This window comes from Hippocampus guttulatus, chromosome 14 (genome assembly GCF_054856545.1).
Source record: "Hippocampus guttulatus isolate MCC_2025c chromosome 14, RoL_Hgut_1.0, whole genome shotgun sequence".
NCBI lineage: Eukaryota > Metazoa > Chordata > Actinopteri > Syngnathiformes > Syngnathidae > Hippocampus > Hippocampus guttulatus.
The window spans coordinates 17,738,081-17,761,473 of NC_141274.1; the positions used below are offsets into that span (position 1 = coordinate 17,738,081).

The 23,393-nt window shown below is 43.8% G+C and overlaps 1 protein-coding gene across 1 annotated transcript in view; it reads left to right on the top strand.

The window, feature by feature from the left end:
- The first annotated feature begins 12,844 nt into the window (after positions 1 to 12,844).
- The window catches only part of LOC147195564 (cadherin-12-like), a 94,004-nt gene continuing 83,455 nt past the window's right edge, over positions 12,845 to 23,393 (top strand). Inside the window, exon 1 of the mRNA XM_086129527.1 lies at positions 12,845 to 13,120. Coding sequence (XP_085985653.1) covers positions 12,845 to 13,120 — 276 coding nt within the window. The remainder of the gene's footprint in view (positions 13,121 to 23,393) is intronic.

Consider the following 23,393-nt stretch of genomic DNA (forward strand, 5'->3'; position numbering starts at 1 on the left):
ATTTGACTGCCTTCTGAATGACTGCAACAATACCCATGGCGTGCCATTGCACTCGGATCTATGATGGTAAAGCAGAGGTGCTGTGCAGAAGCACTTCTTTGATCTACGTGGCGAAATCAGACAATTCATGGACAAAAAAGGTAAGCCTGCTAAGGAATTACAATGCCCACTATGGCTGCAGGACCTTGCTTTTATGGATGACATCATAGAGCACTTGAATAATCATAATAATGTTGCAAGGGGGCGGCCCGAAAGTGGTTAGCGTGTCAACCTCACAGTGCAGAGGTAGTGGGTTCGATTCCAGCAACTGCCTTCCTGTGTGGAGTTTACATGTTCTCCCCGTGCCTGCGTGGGTTTTCTGCGGGTACTACAGTTTCCTCCCACATTCCAAAAACATGCATGAACACTCTAAATTGTCCCTAGGTGTTATTGTGAGTGGATGGTTGTTTGTCTCTGTGTGCCCTGCGATTGGCTGGCAACCGGTTCTGGATGTACCCCGCCTACTGCCCAAAGACGGCTGGGATAGGCTCCAGCACGCCCCGCCCCCTGAGGAGGAAGCGGTTCAGAAATTGAAATCATTGGTTTGCAGTGTGATGTAGAATTGAAGGACGCATTTGCTTCTGTGGGCTTGGACACATTTTACCATTGCAAAGAGCATGCGGCTGGTTCAATGCGGCTCCCGGGCTCTCACACGACAAGCGTCGAAAACGCCTCGGCAGCGGCGATGCCATTCAAACAAGGCGCCAACTTCACAGAACGTACTCCGTCAGCCTATCATCAATCCCGTTACTTGATTGACATAGAGGGCAACCAATCAGATGACTGTATCACCGGTCATGCGCAAACAACGGCGCTAAGTGCTAAGTTAGTTAGCGAATTACCTCTGACTTTAAGGCAGCCCTGCCCAATACGTCGATCAGAATCGACCGGGAGCCAGCGAACTGGTCCCAAGTCGACCGCAAGGGGTAGGAGGAGGAAATGTGTGGGGAAAAAAAAGATTTAAAAAAAAGTCTGACATGGCATCGAACATCGGTAACACACATTCCGGGTTGAGTGAACGTTGGCGTGTCTGGCTGCCGCTGCTCACCCGCAATTATTCTTTTTTTTAGCGTTTTTTGTTGTTGTTGCAATTATTCTTTTTTTGCGGTTTGCTCTCGTCATGGGGGAGTACCTGCACTCCTGTCGCGGTTCGTTGTGATTTTGGACCGTCGGTCGTCGCACGGTTGTACCCGGTCGGGCTCCCCGCTTGCGCTGCACTGCTTCCCGGGCGTCGCTCCTCGTCCTTCCCGGGGGTGCATCTGCCACGGATCTCGTCAGGGCTTCCACCCCGATGGCTCCAGGGGCATCACCTCCTTTTGGTCGTCCTCCCGCCGGCCACGCAGAGACAACGGCAGAAACGGCGGCCGATCTGCGGACCACGGCGTGTTGGCCGGCCTGGCTAGGTCGACTAGTGCTCCTCGCGACGGCGATGTTGCCGGCGTCAACTATTTAAAATTATTCCGTTTAAATTCATCTCTCCTTTTATTATTTATAATTTTATCTATGGTTTTATTGTTCTTGTTTTGATTGTAAAGTGCCCTTGAGTGTTTTGAAAGGCGCTTATAAATGAAATGTATTATTATTATTATTATTATTATTTGTTTGTTTGTTTGTATCTTGAGCTTTCATTCATTTTCGGCCCGTTCCGACTGTAGCTCATCGTGGTGTGCGTGCATATGTGCGCGAGTGCACTGGTGGGCACCTGCGTGAGTGCGTAGCGCGCGCGCCTGTGTGTGTATGTGTAACGGAGTGATATATTGCGTTTATTAAATTATGACGGAAGTGACGCAACAGCGCACAGTATGGCACCAGCTTCCCGCCGTAGTTCAGGCAGAGCTACCAGGGAAGTCACAGGGTAAGCCAGGTTTCATTGACGGTCCGGATTCATTTCTAGTTTAATTACAATATGTCACTTTGTTTTTCCTTTTTTACGGTGCCGTGTATTTAATTAGTTCCCTGATTTGTTCCGAGTCCACATTGCTTTTTGTGTCGTCATTTAATTTAAGTTTTGTCGAATGAAAGTTTTTATCCATTGAGTTAACAGGTGTTTTTTAGTTGCGCAGTTATTTTTGAGACTGAAAAGCCCCGTGACTTCACCTATCCCTCCCGCCATACTGTGTTGCAGGTAATGCTTCTTTCCTTTTGGTTGTACTGTATATGGTTTTTCGTGTCGTTTTTCATTTGGCTGTTAGTGTGGCTGGGGTGTACCCGCGCGGTTCGTCGTGGCCGCCATTATTGTGCATTGCGCAGCCGTTCTGCTGCGTGTGATGCGTTCAGCAGCATCACGTAGATACCAGTGGAAGTGTGTTTTTTTTCCCCTTTTTTTGTGAATAGTTAATATACGATCACCTATGTTGTATATTTTGTTTTGTTGTGCATTTAGTTTTCTTATGGATGATGTTTAGTTCAGGCAGAGCTACCAGGGAAGTCACAGGTTATTTTTGAGACTGAAAAGCCCGGTGACTTCACCTAACCTATCCCTCCCGCCATACTGTGTTGCAGGCAATAAAAAAAGAGAAAAGCCACATCCTAGTGTCTGGTGTTCCTGAGGCGGCAGCGACGTGGAGCTCGAGACCATCATAGTTGTGACCTCGTCACATATGCTTGCACGTGCGCGATCGCGTCGTTCGTGAAGTTGGTCGCTTCAAAAATCAATTTTTTTGGCCAAAAAAGTGTGTGTGTGTGTGTGTGTGCGCGCGCGCGCGAGGAAGAGTATGATGTGGCTCTTTGCAGTAACTCAGTAAAAAAATTGGCTCTTTGTCTCTGACTGGTTGGCCACCCCTGTCCTACATTGACAGCACTGGCTGTAAAAATATTCTCCATGTTTGGGACTACCTTTACCTTTGTGAGCAAGTTTTCTCACCAATGCACATTAAGAAAGCGACGCTCAAAGGTCACACATAAGCCCTTACATGAGATTCTGTAATTGGCTGCTACTCAGGACATGATGCCTAATATTGATGCAGTTGTGTCGTGTAAACGATGCCAAGTTTTAGGGGCAAATACTAAGCAAGACGAGTAATTGCTGTGAAAGTCATTCATTTGTTCAAATTGCTTCCGAGATGTTGAAAGAAAGAAACAGTATTTCCACAAGTTCCACAAAGTGATGAGTTTTCATGCATAAAGCATTATATATATGTAAAACTGAGTAAAATTGCACATTTTATGTAGTCCTTATGTTGTTCATAATGTATTTAATAAATGAAAATTCATTTTAAATAAAGATTTTCAGAAGTGACTTCTTTGCAGTCATACGAAGAAAAAAGTGGACTTATTGTTTTCTCCTTGATTTATTGGGTTTCCTGGCCCGGTCCGCTTGGGATCAGATTAAGCTGTATCCGGACCTCAGATCTAAATGAGTTTGACACCCCTGCATTAGATGTTTGAAAGCAACCTGACAAATCCTGTGCAGCCTGCATGTTATTTAAAGATTGTTGCCATTTCGCAGTTCCGTGGTGTGTCATCACACGGGCCGCCTGGCCAATCGGATTTATTCACACAGTATTTATGTTTTTGTTCCAGTAGGGCTATGCAGCCAGAGTGACAAATTGCACATTTATTCAAACTTATTTCTGACTTTGCTTTTCACTCGGCTTGCATTATGGCTGATATTAAGTCCCGTGTGTGAACTTGTAGGAGCTCTGTACCTTTCCCAAACCTGCTGAGTTGTTCTGAGAAGTGGAGAAACTGACTGGTGAGTAGTAGTGATGGGAATTCCGGCTCCTTTTAGAGAGCCGGCTTTTTTGGCTCGGCTCCCTAAAAAGAGCTCCCAAATGGCTCCTCAGTTTTTTTGTTGCTTAAATTAATTTAGTACCAAAAATTACTAATGCAAAAAATAGACAGTATATCAAATATTTATTATTTATATGCCTTTATGTATATTCTTCTGAACATACTCAACATGGAGTGCTACAAAAATAAAAACAAAGTACAAAGACCCATATCAAAACAAGGTCAACAAAAAGTTCCAATCTCTGAATGTGTATATTTATAAGCTTTTAACTATTTACAGTAAAACAACATAAGTAAGCTTTGAATACCACACAACAAATTATAAGTTAAAATTTGTAAAACAAAAAGAAGAAAGCAGCACCCAGGTAAAAGTTTTAACTTGTCTTTCGCGAAGATTGGCATGAAGAAAAACCAAGTGCCTCAGCTTTGAGGGGTTGATCCTGTTTATCCTCTCTGTTAATATTTGCCCTGTTTTGGAGAAGATTCTCTCTGAGGGGACAGATGTTGCGACAACACACAGCCAACCAAAATGGCTGAAAATCACTTGCAATCATTTTACCCAGTTCCTCGTCAATTGTGTTCTGTTTTGCTGGTTTATAGCTTTTTGCATAAAGTGGCTCATAGAGCTCTGGGTTGTACATCTAGGCAGTTGTGACATTGCAGCAGCAGCAACAGTTGCAGACACACTAGCACCTTCATTAATAGCTGGTTCCCTTGCTTGTCTTTTCTCTTCAAATTGTACTGATGGGTGGACTTTTCTGATGTGCCTGTGCAGGTTATTTGTGGAGCCTGATCGATGGGATATTTTAACCTTGCACAGTCTACACGCTGCCTTTGAACTATCAATTAAATTGAAATGAGTCCAAATTTCACTGCGTTTCCTATCCATTTTCTCACCTTTCCGCTTTCCACCGTGTTGTTTTTTTCGCTAACTAACTCTCTCATCTCCTCGTTTGTCTTGTTTGCGTGCTGCTCACTCAGTGTGCTGCTGTGTGTCTCTTCTCTAACCCCTCCCCTTTCTTTAAACTGCAGCGTGTGCTTGTGTGTGTAAAACCCTCCCCTTCCTCTTCTACCACGGATCTTGACCAATCACGTGCGGCTTTAACCGAAGGGGGGAAAAAAACAGGAGAAAAAAAAAGTCGGCTCCTATTCGGACTGGCTCCCAATGAGGAGCCGGCTCCCATCGTTCACTTCAAAGAGCCGGCTCGTTCGCGAACGACACATCACTAGTGAGTAGCCAAACTGATTCCATGCAGTCCAATGAGCGTCATTTGTTAGCAGCTTGGCAAACAATATGCCTATTCTCCAAAATGTAACATGTAATTGAGATGATTATGAAAAGCCAAGTGTCCTTAAAGGAATTTGATTATATTCAAGTACATCTGTCACTGATGGTGTAGTGCAGGGGTCGGCAACCCAAAATGTTGAAGGAGCCATATTGGACGAAAAAAAACAAAAAACAAATACTGTATGTCTGGAGCCACAAAAAAAAAAAAAGCCTTCTATAAGCCTTGTAATGAAGGCAACACATGCACATTAGTCACAACACATTAGTCTACTATCAAAATGACTAAGTTGGCTACAAATACTATATTTTTCCCTGCACTGCATCCTGTAGAGCAGGGGTGCCCAACCTCTTTTGATCTACTTTTCGATCAACCAACCTCTCGCGATTGACCTGTTACTGCACATGCGCGCATACACACGCACTTGCACACGCATGCCAATCTACCTTCGTCAAGACCAGACGTGGAGGCACTCGATGCACTTTTGCAGCATGTTAACTACGTAGCTCACGTGTACCGTTTTAAAATGCTTCTGTTGGCCCACCAGATTCCCATTCTTTGCCAGTACCCCAGGTGAAACATACATGAAAGGCCGTTATTATTATATATATTTTTTGCAGCAACGCCTGGCATCCCGCCCTGCTAATCAAAAAGTGTGTCATAATCTATGACGCAAATCTTCGTTGACAGAAATATTGAAATTTAAATTTTATTCTACACATTTTTAAAGCATTGGAAAATGTTAAGAATGTTTGCGTCATGTTTTTCCTCCTACATAAACCATATTAAAATAAAAAATATATTTCCCTCCCCCATCTTTTTCCATTTTCAAACATTTTTGAAAAACCTCAGGGGAGCCACTAGGGCAGCGCTAAAGAGCCGCATGCATAGGATCACCCACTACCCTGGGTGTAGTGGTTCACTCGCCTGACTTGTGTGCGGGCAGCATAGGATCGGTTCCCAGTCGGTGACGTTGCGGATGTGGGAGTGAATGGTTGTTTGTCTCTATACAACATGTGCCCTGCAACTGCCGACAAGTACAGGGCATGGTCTGCTTTGCGCCCGAAGTCAGCTGGAAAAGGCTCCAGCAACCCCCCGTGACCCAGTTCAGGATAAGTGGTGATGAAAATGGATGGATGGATGAATGGATGAAGTGTTCATGTGAAATGTTGTTCGACTTTGTGATTGGTTGGTGACCAGATCAGGGTGTACTCTACCTCTTGCCCAAAGCCATCTTGTGAGGATTGGCAGAACAGAAAATGGAAGGATTCGGCAAAAGGTTATTTAGGGCTGAAAAGTTCTGAGGGAACCTTTGCCTGGTTCTTTTGTCTCTAATGCTCGCTGTCCTCATAGTTACTGCCAGAAGACTGCATATTCTGAGTTGAACTATTTAGTGGGTGTCAGCAAGATCGAGACACAGCCATGGATCCTTTTTTCTGTGAGATTTTGGAAAAATGTCTAATCTGTCCAGTTGGTCCCTATTCTTTATACTCCCTTGGTCACCAACCCAGAGGGAGGGCGACTCTCTCCAGCTTGTGTGCCATTGACTACGTTTATGTGATGTTCCGTATTTGGCAGCAGGTGGCAGGCGTTCATTTCTGCCGCCTGCACACCTGCTGCCTATTTGTCGGTGATTGCACCTGCTATATCTAGGCGCTCCGGCTGTCGACTCATTGCCGTGCCACTGTTGTTGCCCATGTTCGTAAATATTACTCGAATCTGACTGTTATTTGTTACATTTTTGTCGTCCCATTGGGATCATTCTAAGTGCGTACTTGAACTAGTAATTCTCTAATTATTTCCTTGCCGTTTTTTGCAAGCGCTTTTTGTTGTCGGGTTACATTGTTTCCTGGTTCTCGTTTTGACCAGCGTTTTCTGTTTTTCTATGAGGCGGAGTTTTGTTTATAATAAATATTATTTTTTGAGACAAAGTCCTTGTCAGTGTCTGCTGTTTCGGGGATCCACTTATTCTCGTTTGCTCTGTTACGTACGAAGCAGTTCCTCTTCCTGCTTTGTGTGTAATGTGACAGTTTACATGGAGTCAACATTTCTGAAACAACTTTCTGTAACACAATGACCATAAATCCTTAAGGATAGAGTAAAAACACAAAATGCTGACTCCTTCATTTGTAGGTAGCTCAATTCTGTTTACTGGATATGGCCAGGTGCCTTTCTTTAGTTTTTAGAAACCCGAAGAGCATATTTGGGGTTTTGCATGTGTTTACATGGCCTTTAAAAAAACAGAATACAGCCAATATTTGGGTTTTAAAAGGGTTATTGACTGCATGTAAACGTGGTCTATGTGTGACTCTACGGTCTTAAATGAGATCAACTAATTTGCGTGCCAAGCGTGCTGTCAAGAAGGTAAACCACATGAAAGCATGAGAAAGCCCACAGCCGGATAACGGCCTAGTTCAAGTCACCTTACCTAATCTTATGCGCCAGTAGTTTGAATACCCTGCTGCTTAATTCTGCAGTGTACAGTGTACATAAAATTAATTTCATGTAATGTACATTTTGAACGTTAATCTCTTTTTTTCAAGTTATTTGTCTGACAAGGGACTCTTCTTTCAGGTTGTTTTCAAGGCTCTGTCAGAAACCAGGGGCTAAAGATGGATGCAGAGAGTATGAGGAAACTATCGCCTGTATTATCCCATAAGAAAGAAACTTGACAACATCTTAGTGATAGATATGATTCAGGATGACGGGTAAATTGCAGTTTAAACTGCATGTACATTTTACAGACATGGGTCAACTATCTGTAATCTTACTAATTATAAAAGTTCTCCAGGGTCTCCAGTTAATGTTTGATTCTTCTATGTCTGTGGAATTGTCACTCTCTTCCCCTATTTGGAAGAAAAGGCCTCACCAACTATTTATGTGTGTATTGAGATACACAAACCACTAGAGTTTATTCATTTGCTCATGTAGGTTGACAGGAAATGGGCTCAAGTATGTAATGTTAATCGCCTTGTGTCCATATTCTTCTGTCTGTTTTGCTGTAATTTTGAAAGTGGCCCAAAGTCTCAGCCAAACCACTCAACATCTGAACAGCCATCAGCTGAGATGAATGCAGATCCATGGTGAAACATTTGGCGAATCAGCCAGCTGTGTCAAAATGAAAGCAATGTTCTTTTGACCACAAAAGCCATTTCTTTTGCCCACACGCTATTGTTATGGGTTTGGATGATTACCCAAATTGATTTTTAACTGAGGGTAATTTGTTCACTGTTATTGGTGTGTCTGACCTGATTTTATTAATGGAATCATGATGGTCAGTTTTCACATGAAAAATTATGAAAGAACATACATTATGCCCAACTGCTGTTTGGTGTGAGCGCTCTGAAATTTATTGAATGGAAAAAAACCCCCAAACAAGATCCCGGATACAAGCAGCCAAAATGAGTTTCTTTGCAGGGTATCTGGGCTTTGAGATAAGGCGAGAAGCTCGGTCATCTGGGAGGGGCTCAGAGTCGAGCCGCTTCACCCCCACGTCGAGCAGCCAGATGAGGTGGCTCGGGCATCTGATTAGGATGCCTCCTGATGCCTCCCTGGTGAGGTGTTCCAGGCATGTCTCACCGGCAGGAGGCCCCGGGGACGACCCAGGACATGCTGGAGAGACGATGTCACCCAGCTGGCCTGGGAACGACTCGGGATTCCCCGGGAAGAGCTGAAAGAAATGGCTGGGGAGAGGGAAGTCTGGGCTTCCCTGCTAAAGCTGCTGCCCCCGCGACCCGACAGCAGTAGAAAATGGATGGATGGATGGAAAAAAAAACGTTTTGAATTGAAATCTTGTAATGTGTTTTAGGTTGTGTGGCATAGGCCATGATGAAGTGTGTGATGTTGGTATAAACACTCATTGGGGTTTATCTAAACACTGAATAGTGCCGTTATTACTGCACTATCAACACTACGTTTGCTGCGCTAAAAAACTACTGGGTGGTCAACAATTTCTTGAATGTTAAACAACCTTTCGTCTTTGCTTGTGTTATAATTAACACCAAAGATGTTGAATTATCCCCATTATATTTGTGTGGAGTTCATCTTAAAATGCTCATGACATATACTGAAGTCTCAAGACTTCAGATATGCATATCAGAAATCTCACATGATGTCATGCATGGCAAACGAAATGTTTTGCCCTTGCAAAGTAATTTCGATTTTTGTACCTTACCCTAGAAACTGTTCATGCTGCTAGTATAAACGAAATTCACAGTCATGCTATGTTATTGAAACTACACTTCAAACACACAAACAAAGTTGCTCCGATTAAGCCTGCCATATGTCTGAGAGATTAAGTTGTGCATCGCTCAAGGGGGGCACACCATCTGTGCAAGAACAGACCAGAAAACAAATGCATACCATGTGCCTGGACTGTTAAACCATTTCAATCATTTGATTATCCACTGTAATCAACGCTGCAGGGAAGAACGTAGTACAACGGGTGCAAACACACACAAATAAGGTCTGGGCTTAACTATGGTTCCAAGAGGCTCTAATTCACTTGTGGTAATGGAGGAGTGAATTTTCTAACACCTTTCAGAAAGGTCTTAGAAAGGCTTTCAGCCTATGCTAAAATGCAATAGATCCATATTGTGTGTGTGCTTTCAAATTTTCTTTTTTAAAGATCCTATTCTTTTGCTAGAATATCACAAGAACATGAAAAAAATGGGACCGGTACTATAAAGATGAGCTTCTCAGACACTATTGAAGTATTGTGGTTCATCTGAGAAAAATAATGCACAGAGAAGAATATAGACGTACCCGTTGGGCTTTGAAAATATAATAACAATACATGAATCAAACTTTAGAAAGAAGTTGACGACGGGTACAAGAATGCAAGAAATTCAAGAGTGAATGAGGTGGCAGAGACTGGGGGAGGGAGAAGACAGGATCAAGGGATATATGGGACCAAAAGAGGTTACGAGAGACAAGATGAGAGATAGCGGTGGAAATACAGAGAAAGAGGAGATAAGGCGTGGAAGCGGAATGATTTAGTGATTTAGTTTAACACTAATAAAAAGAAGGCAAATTGTCCTGGACAAACAACTTTGGACCCAACCTAAGCAGCAGCTGCCACAAGGGACACAGTAGGTTTGTTTGATGCAACAGATTATTACTTATCAGTCCTAGAACAGCATGTTGATTAGTCTCCTTCCTGTTGTGTAATTCCTGAGAAATAATTTATTGGGTGCAGTGCTTGTCTTGTGTTTTCTTTATTCAAGGAGAAAAATAAGTTTGTTACGACCAAGTGTCACTCGGCAGCACTTCGCCATTGTGGTCACCTCGTTTTAGTTTTCCCTGGACAAAATGGATACAAGCATTCATGTTGTCGATGGGTCTGAAGTGTACATTTAATGAATGACCAAACAAATTTTCTCAGAACACTTGGGCATTTCTTGTGGCCCCGTGCGTCTTGAATGTTGAACACACGGCAGCGACTTGTCTGTATAAATTGTGAATCTTTAGGTTGGAGCAACATACAATTAAATAATAATAATAATAATACATTTTATTTATAAGCGCCTTTCAAGACACCCAAGGACACTTTACAATAACAAAAAACACAAAATGCCATATAATGAATAGAATAATGAATCAAACAGTGTGCAAAATAAATTTTTTAAATTTTATTTTAGAACTTAGCTCATATTTGCTTGCAGGAGTGTTTTGGCTTACATAATGTTGCAAAACCAAGTTTGTGAATTTTCGCAAAGCGCAGGTGCCTCACTCGCGCCCCCAAGACATTTTTAACAAAGCAAGCCCTGGTTTTAGGTTTCAGCTCGATGTATGAGAATATCGTGGTATACATAACTGGCCAAAGACCTAAAAAAAATTCTTAGAACCAAATGAAAAACCGAACATAAAGTTCACCATTTTGAATTGACTTTAAAAGTCTGTGTCACCTTACAAAGAAGCTGCTGTAACCTAACCCACATGACCATACTGTATCTTGTCACAATTTGACACATTAGATGAGCCTACGAACTTATTTGAATCATAGTGTTATTAACACCTACTGGCTGAAGGAAACATATTTTATTCTTTGAATTTTCACGAAAAGTCACAAACCGTGTTTTAACATCATGAAGGCAAAATGAAAGCAATGTTCCTTTGACCACAAAAGCCATTTCTTTTGCCCACACGTTATTGTTTATGGGTTTGGATGATTACCCAAATGGATTTTTAACTGAGGGTAATTTGTTCACTGTTATTGTTGTGTCTGACCTGATTTTATTATTGACATCATGATGGTCAGTTTTCACATGAAAATTATGAAAGAACATACATTATGCCCGACTGCAGTTTCGTGTGAGCTCTCTGAAATGTATTTAATGGGGAAAAAAATAATAAAAAACGAATGAGATCCCGGATACAAGCGGCCGGAATGAGTTTTCTCTGCAGGGTGTCTGGGCTCTCCCTGAGAGATAAGGCGAGAAGCTCAGTCATCCAGGAGGGCTCAGAGTCAAGCCGCTTCACCTCCACGTCGAGCAGCCAGATAAGCCAGATAGACCAACAATAGGCTCGGTAGCAGCTCCTTCATTAGCCAGCTGTTTCTTCACAACTTGCAAATCGAGCTTAACAGTCTTTTCTAGATATTAACAAAAGAAAACAAACAAACAAAAAACACCCAGAGCCTTTTTGAAAATATTCTCTGTGTCCTACCTCAGCAAATGTTATGTGCTGGGAGGCAAACAAAAGGAAACAGAGAGAGGCACGAAAAAGAAGCAAGTTTAAATATAAGATAGATAAATTTACCCTTATTAAACACTAAATAGGCAGCCCGGTAGTCCAGTGGTTAGCACGTCGGCTTCACAGTGCAGAGGTACCGGGTTCGATTCCAGCTCCGGCCTCCCTGTGTGGAGTTTGCATGTTCTCCCCGGGCCTGCGTGGGTTTTCTCCGGGTGCTCCGGTTTCCTCCCACAATCCAAAAACATGCATGGCAGGCTGATTGGATGCTCTAAATTGTCCCTAGGTGTGAGTGTGGGCGTGGATGGTTGTTCGTCTCTGTGTGCCCTGCGATTGGCTGGCAACTGATTCAGGGTGTCCCCCGCCTACTGCCCGGAGACGGCTGGGATAGGCTCCAGCACCCCTGCGACCCTAGTGAGGATCAAGCGGTTCGGAAAATGGATGGATGGATGGATAAACACTAAATACCGGTAGCTAAATACTGCTAACTACATTTCATCTGAGCCGTCACACTCGACAGACTTTTTGAACATATTAAACTTAGAGCAACCATAATTAAATTATAGCTTATCCCACTGACTGTGGTCAGCCTGGGATGGTCAAGTAAATTGCAATTAATTGACTTTTTTCTGGAATTGTTGGTGCGGTAGAATGCAACCATTTTCTTCTTCAAAGGTGGTGGTGGTGGTGTTGGGGTGGGGGTGATTGGTGTGGGAGTAAATTCTAAACTGGTGATTAAAAGACAATAACGAGACAAGTTTAGGAAGATTTCTAATCCATCCATAGGCTTGGCAACTGGGGTGGCAGGGCATTTGGTGCAGGTGGAAGCTGCCACCCCTGCCATGCCCGGAAACCCACCTATTCATGCAGTTGATAAAACATATTCAAAAACATCTCATTTCTGAATCGATCTTGTAATCTGTATCCTTTCCTTTAGGAATCCACGCTGATTGGAAAAAACGATCTGAAAAGAAGATCAGGAGGAAGCAAACAAAGCAGACCTTCATTTGCATACATTGGCTTGATCCACACCGAAAACATCCAAAATTTGTTGCGCCGACCCGACAGCATTACCCTTGAAATAACTAACAAGTGGAATGACCAGCTTCTTCCTGATGATCACATGGGAACATACCGCTGTATTTCTGGTGTGCTCCTGTTTCCTGTTGGTTGACACTTCCCCCATTCCCCGTTGCCCTCAGATCCAGTTTAGGAAAAAAGGTGGGGTGATGCACCCCATGACATCCTTAGAGGACAGGACAAGGCTGAGACATGGAAGGACACATGTTCAGCGTATTAAAAGAGGTTGGATATGGAACCAGTTCTTTGTTCTGGAAGAATACATGGGATCTGGACCACAGTACGTTGGTAAGGTATGGTGAACTCTTTTATGGTCATAATGTATATAAAGAGGAACGTCTACGGTGGAACACAAATCTGATGCTGTGAAAACTGTTAATTTTCCCTAAAATAAAATTAATCATTTTAATGCGTAATTGATGCCATCGTAAAATCAATATTGACTGTACAACGTACAGACAACTTTAAGTTATAGTCCAGATCGAAATCTGAGGTTTTGTGAAACTTCACCAGACTTCACAAACTTTCCCAGCCAATCGCAGGGCACACACAGATTAACAACCAGCCACGCTCACACTCACACCGAGGGACGATTTAGAGTGTTCCATTAACCGGCCACACATGTTTTTGAAATGTGGTAGGAAACCGGAGAACCCGGACAAAACCCACACAGTCACGGGGAGACCATGCAAACTCCACACAGGAAGGCCGGAGCCGGGATCGAACACACGATCTCTGCACTCTGAGGTCGATGCGCTAACCACTCGACCACCAGGCCGTCCTATTTCACACATGTAAATAAAATAATATTCATATTAAAATGGAAACATTTGAATATAGAAGAAAATACACAAACAAATTCAAAATATGGCAAAGCAGATTATCACATGCTCGAAAGGGTGGAGGAGGAAAAATAAACGTATCTGGTCCTCCCCCTTACATAAGATCCTCCTTTTCCTACATTATTCAGTACAGTAATCATTAAAAAAATAAATAAATAAAAAAAACAAACATACTGTGATCAAGGTTAAGGTTTATTTATGTCACATTCAAACACAGGATACACTGCCCAAATTACTGTACATATTCAAATCTAACGCTATGAAGAAGCACAATAGTGAGAGAGGAAAAACTGGTTGCCAGCCAATCACAGGGCACACATAGATGAGCAAACGTCCGCGCTCAGACTCACATCTAGGCACAATTTCCAGTGTTCCATTAACCTGCCATGCATGTTTTTGGAATATGGGAGGAAACCAGAGTACCCAGAGAAAACCCAGGCAGGCACGGGGAGAACTCCACACAGGAATCGAACCCTGCACCTCTGCACTCTTTGGCTGCACTCTTCAGCTAAACAGTCAGCCACCGCGCTGCCTGTGTCTGGACATTCAGGGTTTATCGTCAGTTTCTCAATTGACTGTATTAAAAATAAATAAAGAAATAAATCATTGAAGCTGTTAATAATTCCCTGGTCAGTTGTGAGCATGCCATTTACCTGGATCCCTTGTTTCCTCCTGTCAGCTTATTTAGTTGTTCCCGTATCAATTTTCCATCACCATTTGCCCCATCTATAATTTAAATTGAAAAAAAATCTGCATTAGCTTTACGAATTGTTTTATCACTTTATTTCTGAATGATGTAAATATCTTTCACAAATCAACCTTGTTTTTAAGGATTTTTTTTTAGCGCATTAAGATATCCTTTATTTGTCCCACACTGGGGAAATTTACAGTCTACAGCAGCAAGATTGTGGGTAGAAAGAAGAAATAAGAAGAACAAAGTGTTTGCATTTGTAACCCAGCCTTGATAAGGCTGTTATTTTATTGTTTGTTCTGGAGGGTGATATTTGTTTGTGATACTGCTGTTTCCGAGGGACATTGAACGCACCGCAGCGCTCGGAGCGAGGACCCGTTAGCGAGAGAGACAGAAACATTCTCGCACTTTTCCCAGGCGGGTCGAAACGAAAGAACGATTTGATAGATTGACACACTTCCCCTTGACTGACAACTTAATAGAAGGGTGCCACTAGTAGCTGCACCTAGGGTGGCTACACAATTTGGCGAGCCAGCCAGGAGATTGGCATAGCAGCTTAGTTACCTCCAACGCAACCCCTAAGACACAGGTGACAGGTTAGTCTATTTGATTTTCTTTGCAAAGAAAAAAAATGGATCTTTGTGAACGATTTGGAATTGATGGTCAGAAAACCTTGTTTGTTACAGGGGTTGAACAAATTTGCACCGATGATAACATTTCTGATGTGTTTGTGATAAATGGCAAAATAGCTCAGGTCATTCGAGTTCCTGATGAGTTACATCAGCCTAAAGGCAGAACTCTTGTTGTCTATGAATCAGAACAGGCTATTCTGAAAATTGATCCATTGACTTTAGGGGGACTTGTAAGCCCTGTCGATCCAAGTTCAGTTTGGACTTCTAAAACTGTTAGAGACATCACTCAAGGCGAGATGGGCAAAGAAGTGGCCCGTCGATACCTTAGGGAACTTGAGTCTATGGGGAGTAGTGGGAAGGTTGGCTTCCTTAGCTTTCTTCAAAGTGAATCACAGACAGACCCCACACCAAAGATTGCAACAAAATCGAATGACGACCAGAATGTTGACACTGCCACTCACTATTCCGATCGAAGTGAACCAATGGAACCCAGTAGCGCTTTTAGCCCTAGGAATGTCCGCATAGATGAGAGCCTTTACAACCCTCCTCATGTTCAGAAGGTAGTAGTTGAGCACATTGTACGTAGTGAGCCAACTCACACATCACACACGAGAATACGCACTTTCTCAGGTCGAAGTCCTAGGCCCAACGGTGAAGTGGATTATGAGACATGGCGCAGCCAAGTCGATCTCTTACTCAGTGACTCTTCTTTGACTGATGCACACAAGGTGAGGAGGATCCTTGAGAGCTTGCTCAGCCCTGCTTCTGAAATTGTAAAGCCCCTTGGTGTCACTGCGTCACCAAACACTTATGTCGATCAGCTTGAATCTGCTTTCGGTGTTGTCGAGGATGGAGAAGAACTCTTCACTTCCTTTCTTTGCTCGAACCAAAACAGCGGAGAAAAATCCTCTGCTTTCTTGAGCCGCCTCCACAGTCTTCTCACCAGAGTAATTTTTAGAGGGGGAGCAGCTGCTACGAATGCAGATGGGCTGCTCCTTAAACAATTTATTCGGGGTTGCTGGGACCAGAGTTTGATAATAGGTCTCCAACTTGAAGGGAAAAAGGGTTCTCCTCCCTCATTCCCTGACCTCCTTCTCATGTTGAGGACAGAAGAAGACCGACGGTCAGCCAAGTTTGATCGTATGAAGAAACATTTGGGTACAACAAAGGCTGCTGCACATGCCCACTCTGCATTTGGCATTCCAGTCTTTGACCAAGTACCGCTTGTAGGCCCCACTTCATCAGATAACGAAACTGTGAAACTTGATTTGAAAATCAATGAACTCATGAGACAAGTCGAAAAGTTGAGCAAAAAAGAGAGAGACACCACCCTACTGACAAACACCGCTGTATCCCCACAACCCATTGAGCAACCCCCAAATGAAACTGCTAAACTTGAAAATCAAATTGCTGAATTGACCAGACAAGTTCAAATACTTGTCCAGAACCAGAAGGTTACATGCAAATCCGAACCCCCCAATCCGAAGGAGTTCTCGGCTGTAAATATGAGACAAACACAGGCCTCTACAAGAATCCCTGGAATGCCTCGTGCATGGTTTTGTTTCAAGTGTGGGGAAGGAAATCATATAGCAGTCCATTGCACGAATGAGCCAAATCCCACGCTTGTCAAGGAAAGGAATGCAGAGTTAAAGAAGAAACAAGCAGACTTTGCTGCAAGACAAACTACAGCTCCTTTTGCTTTAAACTAGTGACAGCTCCTGCGGTGGGACGTCCAGGAGTTGAAACCCTTGATTCTCTGAGTCCCAAATCCCTGGGCATTGAATGCCAAACCCAACCTGTTGACATTTTTAACCCTCAATTGATATTACCCCAAGGTCTTATAGGCCCACGCTGTGCAGCCTCTGTACTTGTTGAAGGTACGCCATGCGAATCCATAATAGATTCCGGTTCACAAGTGACGACAATTTCTGAAACTTTTCACAAAGAGCACCTTTCCCATCTTCTCATCCAACCCATCCACACTATTCTTGAGATTGAAGGAGCTGGAGGACAAAATGTCCCATACTTAGGCTACATTCAAACGAACATTTCGTTTCCACAGCACATAGCGGGAAAAGAGCAGCAATTGGTCGTACTCGCACTTGTGGTTCCTGAATGCCACTTCAACAGTAGAATCCCACTACTGATTGGGACAAACGTGCTTTTGCGACTCCATGAGCAATTAGTGGAGCAAAATGGGCCCAAGTTTATTCAGATCTTACCTTCTAAACAGTTTGCAATGATCCTCCAACATGTTGCCCAGGCACAGAGAAGTGATACTCATTCCTACCCTGTCATGCTGCATAGTAAGAAGCCAATCACAGTCCTTGCAAACCAAAAATTGTGCCTTATGGGGATTGTGAGATTAGGACGGAAGAACCAGAACACAAGATTTGTGCTTGAACAGCATGACCAGTACAGATTACCAGGAGGACTGCTAATCGAATCGACTTTAGTGGACATCCCCTTTAGGGCCAGTACCAAAGTACCGGTCATAGTGCATAATGTGAGCGAACATAGTGTGACATTGCGGCCAACTAGTGTCGTGGCTCAAGCTTGTGCAGCCCAGCTGGTTTCCCCTTTAGAATCTGTGCAAGCTCAGTTTTCCCCAAGTCAACCGGAACAGGAAACCAATAGACCCCCATTCAGTCTTGATGAGTCTCCCATCCCATGTGAATGGAAAGAGCGCATCCAGAAAAAGCTACAATCTATTTCTGAAGTTTTTGCCCTTGATGAAATGTCGTATGGCCACCCCACTGCTGTAAAACATCAGATCCGGTTACATGATGAGACACCTTTCAAAGAAAGACAAAGACCTATCCACCCAAGTGACAGAGAAGCAGTGAAGCAGCATCTCAGACAGTTACTCGATGCTGGAATAATTCGTGAGTCTGAAAGCCCTTTCGCTTCACCCATTGTCTTAGTTAAGAAAAAGAATGGCTCAATTCGCCTATGCATAGACTATCGCAAGCTAAATATGAGGACCATTAGAGATGCATACGCCTTACCGAATATTGAAGAGACCTTTGCAGCTCTCAGTGGAGCAAAGTGGTTCTCTGTCATGGACCTTAAGTCTGGCTATTATCAAGTCGAAGTAGCCGAAGAGGACAAGCCTAAGACGGCTTTCGTGTGCCCCCTTGGCTTCTATGAGTTTAACAGGATGCCACAAGGCGTCACAAATGCCCCAGGCACTTTCCAACGCCTCATGGAGAAGTGTGTTGGTGACCTCCACCTCAACGAAGTGCTTGTTTTTCTGGACGATCTAATTGTGTTCTCAGACACATTAGAGGAGCACGAAAACAGGTTAATGAAGGTGTTGTCACGTCTCAGAGACTATGGACTCAAGTTGTCCCCAGAAAAGTGCCAACTCTTTCGAGATTCAGTGAAATACTTAGGACATGTTGTGGATGCACGTGGAGTTCATACCGATCCTGACAAAATCTCAGCTTTGAAAACCTGGCCACGTCCATCTACTTTCAAAGAATTGAAGTGTTTTCTCGGCTTCGCTGGATACTATCGCCGTTTTGTTGAAGGATACTCCAAGATAACTAAACCCCTTAACCGCCTCACTGCAAACTATCATCCACCAAAGAAACGAGGAAAGATTTACAAACGAGAGCCATTCCAGTTGTCCCGTCGTCCCAATCACTCACTTGCTGACCTCTGGACTCCAGAGTGTGAGACAGCTTTTCATTCGATCATTGAGAAACTTACCTCAGCACCTATTCTCGCTTTTGCAGACCCACAACTTCCATACATACTACACACTGACGCTTGTCAGGATGGTTTGGGAGCTGTGCTGTATCAACAGCAGGGAGGGAAGCTTCGAGCAGTTGCTTATGCTAGTCGGGGGCTTTCCAAAAGTGAACAAAATTAGCCCACACATAAACTTGAATTCTTGGCCCTCAAGTGGGCCGTATGCGACAAGTTTAATGATTACCTGTATGGTTCCTCTTTTGTTGTCCTGACTGATAATAATCCCCTAACATATGTCTTGACAAGTGCCAAACTGGATGCAGCTGGACATAGATGGTTGGCTGCCTTCTCTACGTATCATTTCACCATTAAGTACCGGGCAGGTCAAGCAAACAAAGACGCTGATGGCTTGTCCCGGCGGCCACAAGAGCCACCTCATGAAGATGAGGCCTTTTGCAAGGAGAGAACTCGAATTAATGACATGAAAGAACGCCTCATTGAGGCATCCAACCAAGTAGACCATGGAACTTTCACTGCATTGTGTCAGCGCCATTCTGTTCCATTTCCATCAGAACCGGTTGTTGTTGTGGAGTCCCTAGCTATTGACCCTTCAGCAGTTCCTGAAGCCTATGGGGAAGACGTCTTGCCCTCAATGACAGATGCCGATTGGTGCACAGAACAAGGAGCTGACCCTTCTATTGCTCGCGTCATTACCTTGTTAGAAGGAGGTGTGAAACCTGGACCCAAGGAAATGAAGCGTGAATCTACTGATGTTAAAGCCATGCTAAACCAATGGAACAAACTGGAGCTCAGTAATGGAGTGTTATATCGCAAGTGTAAAGACAAAGATTCACCTGTCTACCAGTTGGTATTACCTCATCAGTACCGTGAAAGAGCCTTGCGAGGTGTACATGATGAGATTGGTCACCTTGGCTTTGACCGTGCCCTACATCTTGCACGAGCTAGGTTTTACTGGCCAAAAATGGCAATGTCCATTGAAGACAAATGCAAAAGATGTCCCCGATGTGTCATGAGGAAGGGGATTCCCCAGAGGGCTGCTCCACTGGAGAACATCCATGCAACTTATTCCCTTGAATTAGTGTGTATGGATTACTTGTCCATTGAGCCAGACAGTCGAGACACAAGAAATGTGTTAGTATTGACGGATCATTTTACGAAATTTGCCATAGCACTGCCTACGAGAGACCAGAGAGCTAAGACGGTAGCTAAAGCTCTTTGGGATAATTTGATCATTCCATATGGCTTCCCTTGTCGCCTGCTCAGTGATCAAGGCAGAGACTTCGAATCTAAGTTAGTCAAGGAGCTTTGTGAGTTCGTCGGGGTAAAAAAGATTCGTACCACTCCATATCATCCCCGGGCAAACCCAGTAGAACGCTATAATCGGACCCTGCTCGACATGTTGGGCACATTAGAGGAAAAGGACAAATCCCATTGGCGAGACCTTGACACATGCCTACAATTGTACAAAAAATGACACAACAGGTTATTCCCCATATGAACTAATGTTCGGCAGGCAGCCTCGATTGCCCATTGATCTTGTCCTTGGTACTTACCCCGGTAAAAGTGGCCCCAAATCACATGCAGATTATGTCAGAACTCTTCGTGACAACCTCCAGGAGAGCTACGCTCTTGCTTCCGAACACTCGAAGAAGATGGGTGAGAAGAATAAAACACGGTTTGACAAAAAGATAAGGGCTGCTGAGCTCTATGTCGGTGACAGAGTCCTGGTAAGGAATGTTAACATCAGAGGAAAACACAAACTTGCAGACCGTTGGGAACGAACCATTCACACAGTTGTAAGACGCATCAGAGACAGTCCTGTTTATGTTGTTAAACCAGAAACCGGAGATGGCCCTCACCGCACTTTACACAGGGATTTACTTCTCCCTTGTGGGTTCTTACCTGTTGTGGACCAAAGTGAATCAGATCCTCAAGGAGGAAATTTGAGAAAGATTTGGACACGGAGCAAAAGAAGCAAGATGAAAACCATCGACGGTGATGCTGAAGCAGTGTACAGTGACATAGAAGAGAGTGATGAAGAGGACACTTATATTGGCTCGTGGGAGCCACAGATAATCACGAAGGGCCCCTATGTCCAAACTGAAAAGTTTCCCCCAAAATCTCGAGCTCCTACACATATTCAACCCAGAGCGTCACCTTCTGATATTGCAGTGCCAGACAGATCGACACTTGACTTTGAAAAATCTGACAAGGCCTCACAACATGAGATTCCTGGTTTGGGTAGTGGTGAGTTATCATCCACAGACGCTAGATGTCCAGACCAGGTTGAAGTTGATATCCAAAGACCTCACATGACAAACACCCTGACTGACAGGGTTTCCATTCCATCAGACTCTAGACCTATTGCTGAGGCTATCGAACTTGATGATGTTGACGTAGAGACGGTAGGCTTGCGACGCTCTGGTAGAGAAAGACGTCGACCTAAAAAGTTTACCTATGATGAGTTGGGAGAGCCACTGAGCTTAGCCATTAATTCTTTTATACAAGCTTTATGTGTTGCGTTCTCGAAGGCTGCAGCTTTGCCTTCATAATGTCCAGGATGGGTAACGGGGCATGAAGGGACTCATGCCGTTTAGAGGGGGAGAGTGTAACCCAGCCTTGATAAGGCTGTTATTTTATTGTTTGTTCTGGAGGGTGATATTTGTTTGTGATACTGCTGTTTCCGAGGGACAATGAACGCACCGCAGCGCTCGGAGCGAGGACCCGTTAGCGAGAGAGACAGAAACATTCTCGCACTTTTCCCAGGCGGGTCGAAACGAAAGAACGATAAATGAAAACTAGTCCTTGAACCTCTACCTGTACAAGATAGTAAGTTAAATCCTGTGGCAATCTTTCTTTTTTTTTTCTTCTCAAGGCAAGAGAAGGGTTTAGAAGAGATAACGTTCCTGGTGAGTGTTTTTTGTTGAATATGTCCGATTAGCATTTCTAGCATTCGATTTGTAACATAAAAAAACAGTCAGGAATGAAGTTAGTGAAAATGGAGATTGTTGTTCTGTTGATATAAGATATAACTGTGCCGTTATAAAAGAAAGAAAAAGGGATAAACCATTGTACCGACACGTGCGCTCCATAGCAAGTGTATTAGCATCGAGCTAAGCTAACGTGCTCACGGCGAATAGCGCTGTGGCCTTCGTTCGAGCCAATTTTAGAAAATCGTTATTTTCCCTAGCCGATTATTGCCACGTTTAGTGAATGCCTTGCGCACTATGTGCAGGCTGTTTTTTTTTTTTGGGACTCATAGACCATCAGAAGATTGGACTACGTAGTCTGGAGATTGGATGCCACGTGGGACGTTGGTGAAGGACATCTTGGACTTCAAAGCCACCCGTCCGCTGGAGGGTGGTAGGACAGTTGAAAGGATTTCCCTCTTTTTTTGTTGAATCTGAGATCTGGGTCGTTTTTTTTATGGGTCAGATCTGATACCAAAAAAACAATTGATAAGAACTGATAACAATTTAACTTACTGTATGTTTTTTTCCTTGTTCATCTTTATGCATTCTGGTTCAGTTTCCCATCTACTCCTATTGTAAATATTCACTCAATATATTTTTTTTATAAAAACCTCAGTCAGTGTGTCTTCTTCCTGTTGGAGGTTTCCCCTTGACTCTAACTAGAGTCTGCTGTTGCCAATCTCGCTGTGACCTTAAGTAGTGCACCCTAACTCAAATAGATTTGATAGATTGACACACTTCCCCTTGACTGACAACTTAATAGAAGGGTGCCACTAGTAGCTGCACCTAGGGTGGCTACACATTCACAAAATAAATGTTAGCTTCAATGTACACCGTTCAATTAAGTGCAATATAAATATAGATATAGATAACACATTTTATTTTTTATTCAGCAGCCTGACAGCAGTCGGTAGGAACGAGCGGCTGTATCTCTCCTTCTTGCAGCGTGGGTGTAACAGTCTCTGGCTGAAGGAGCTATGTAGTGCTGTCAGGGCGGGCTGGAGGGGGTGGGAGGGACTGTCCATCATAGCTTTTAGCTTTGCTAGCATCCTCCTGTTGCCCACCTCCTCTAGAGTGTCTAGGGAGCAGCCCAAGACAGAACTGTCCCTCCTGACCAGTCTCTTTCTGTCCCGGGCCAAGATGCTGCCTGACCAGCAGACAATGCCGTAATGGATGGCCACCACCGAGTTATAGAAAGTCTTAAGGAGTGACCCCTGAACCCCAAAAGACCTCAGTTTCCTGAGTAGGAAACTGTCCTTTCCTAATCAGGGCGTCCGTGTTAGTAGACCAGTCCAGTTTATTGTTTAGAAGAACACCTAGGTACTTGTAGGAGGTCACCCTCTCTATGTCCATACCCTGGATGTTCATCAGTGCAGGTGAGGACTGTTTCCTGCAGAAATCCACAACCAGCTCCTGAGTTTTCCTAGGGTTGATCTGGAGGTGATTCTGCTGGCACCAGTCCACAAAGTCCTTCGTCAGTCCTTTGTACTCCCGATCATCTCCTTCTGTAATGAGGCCTACAATCGCAGTCATCGGAGAACTTCTGAAGGTGGCAGTTTGGAGTGGTGTGACTGAAGTCCGAGGTGTAGAGGATGAACAGGAATGGAGCCAGAACAGTCCCCTGCGGCGCTCCAGTGCTGCAGAGAAGCCATTATCACTTTCTTTCATTAATTTCCATATATATGGGATATGGATGTCTCAACTCCCCACAT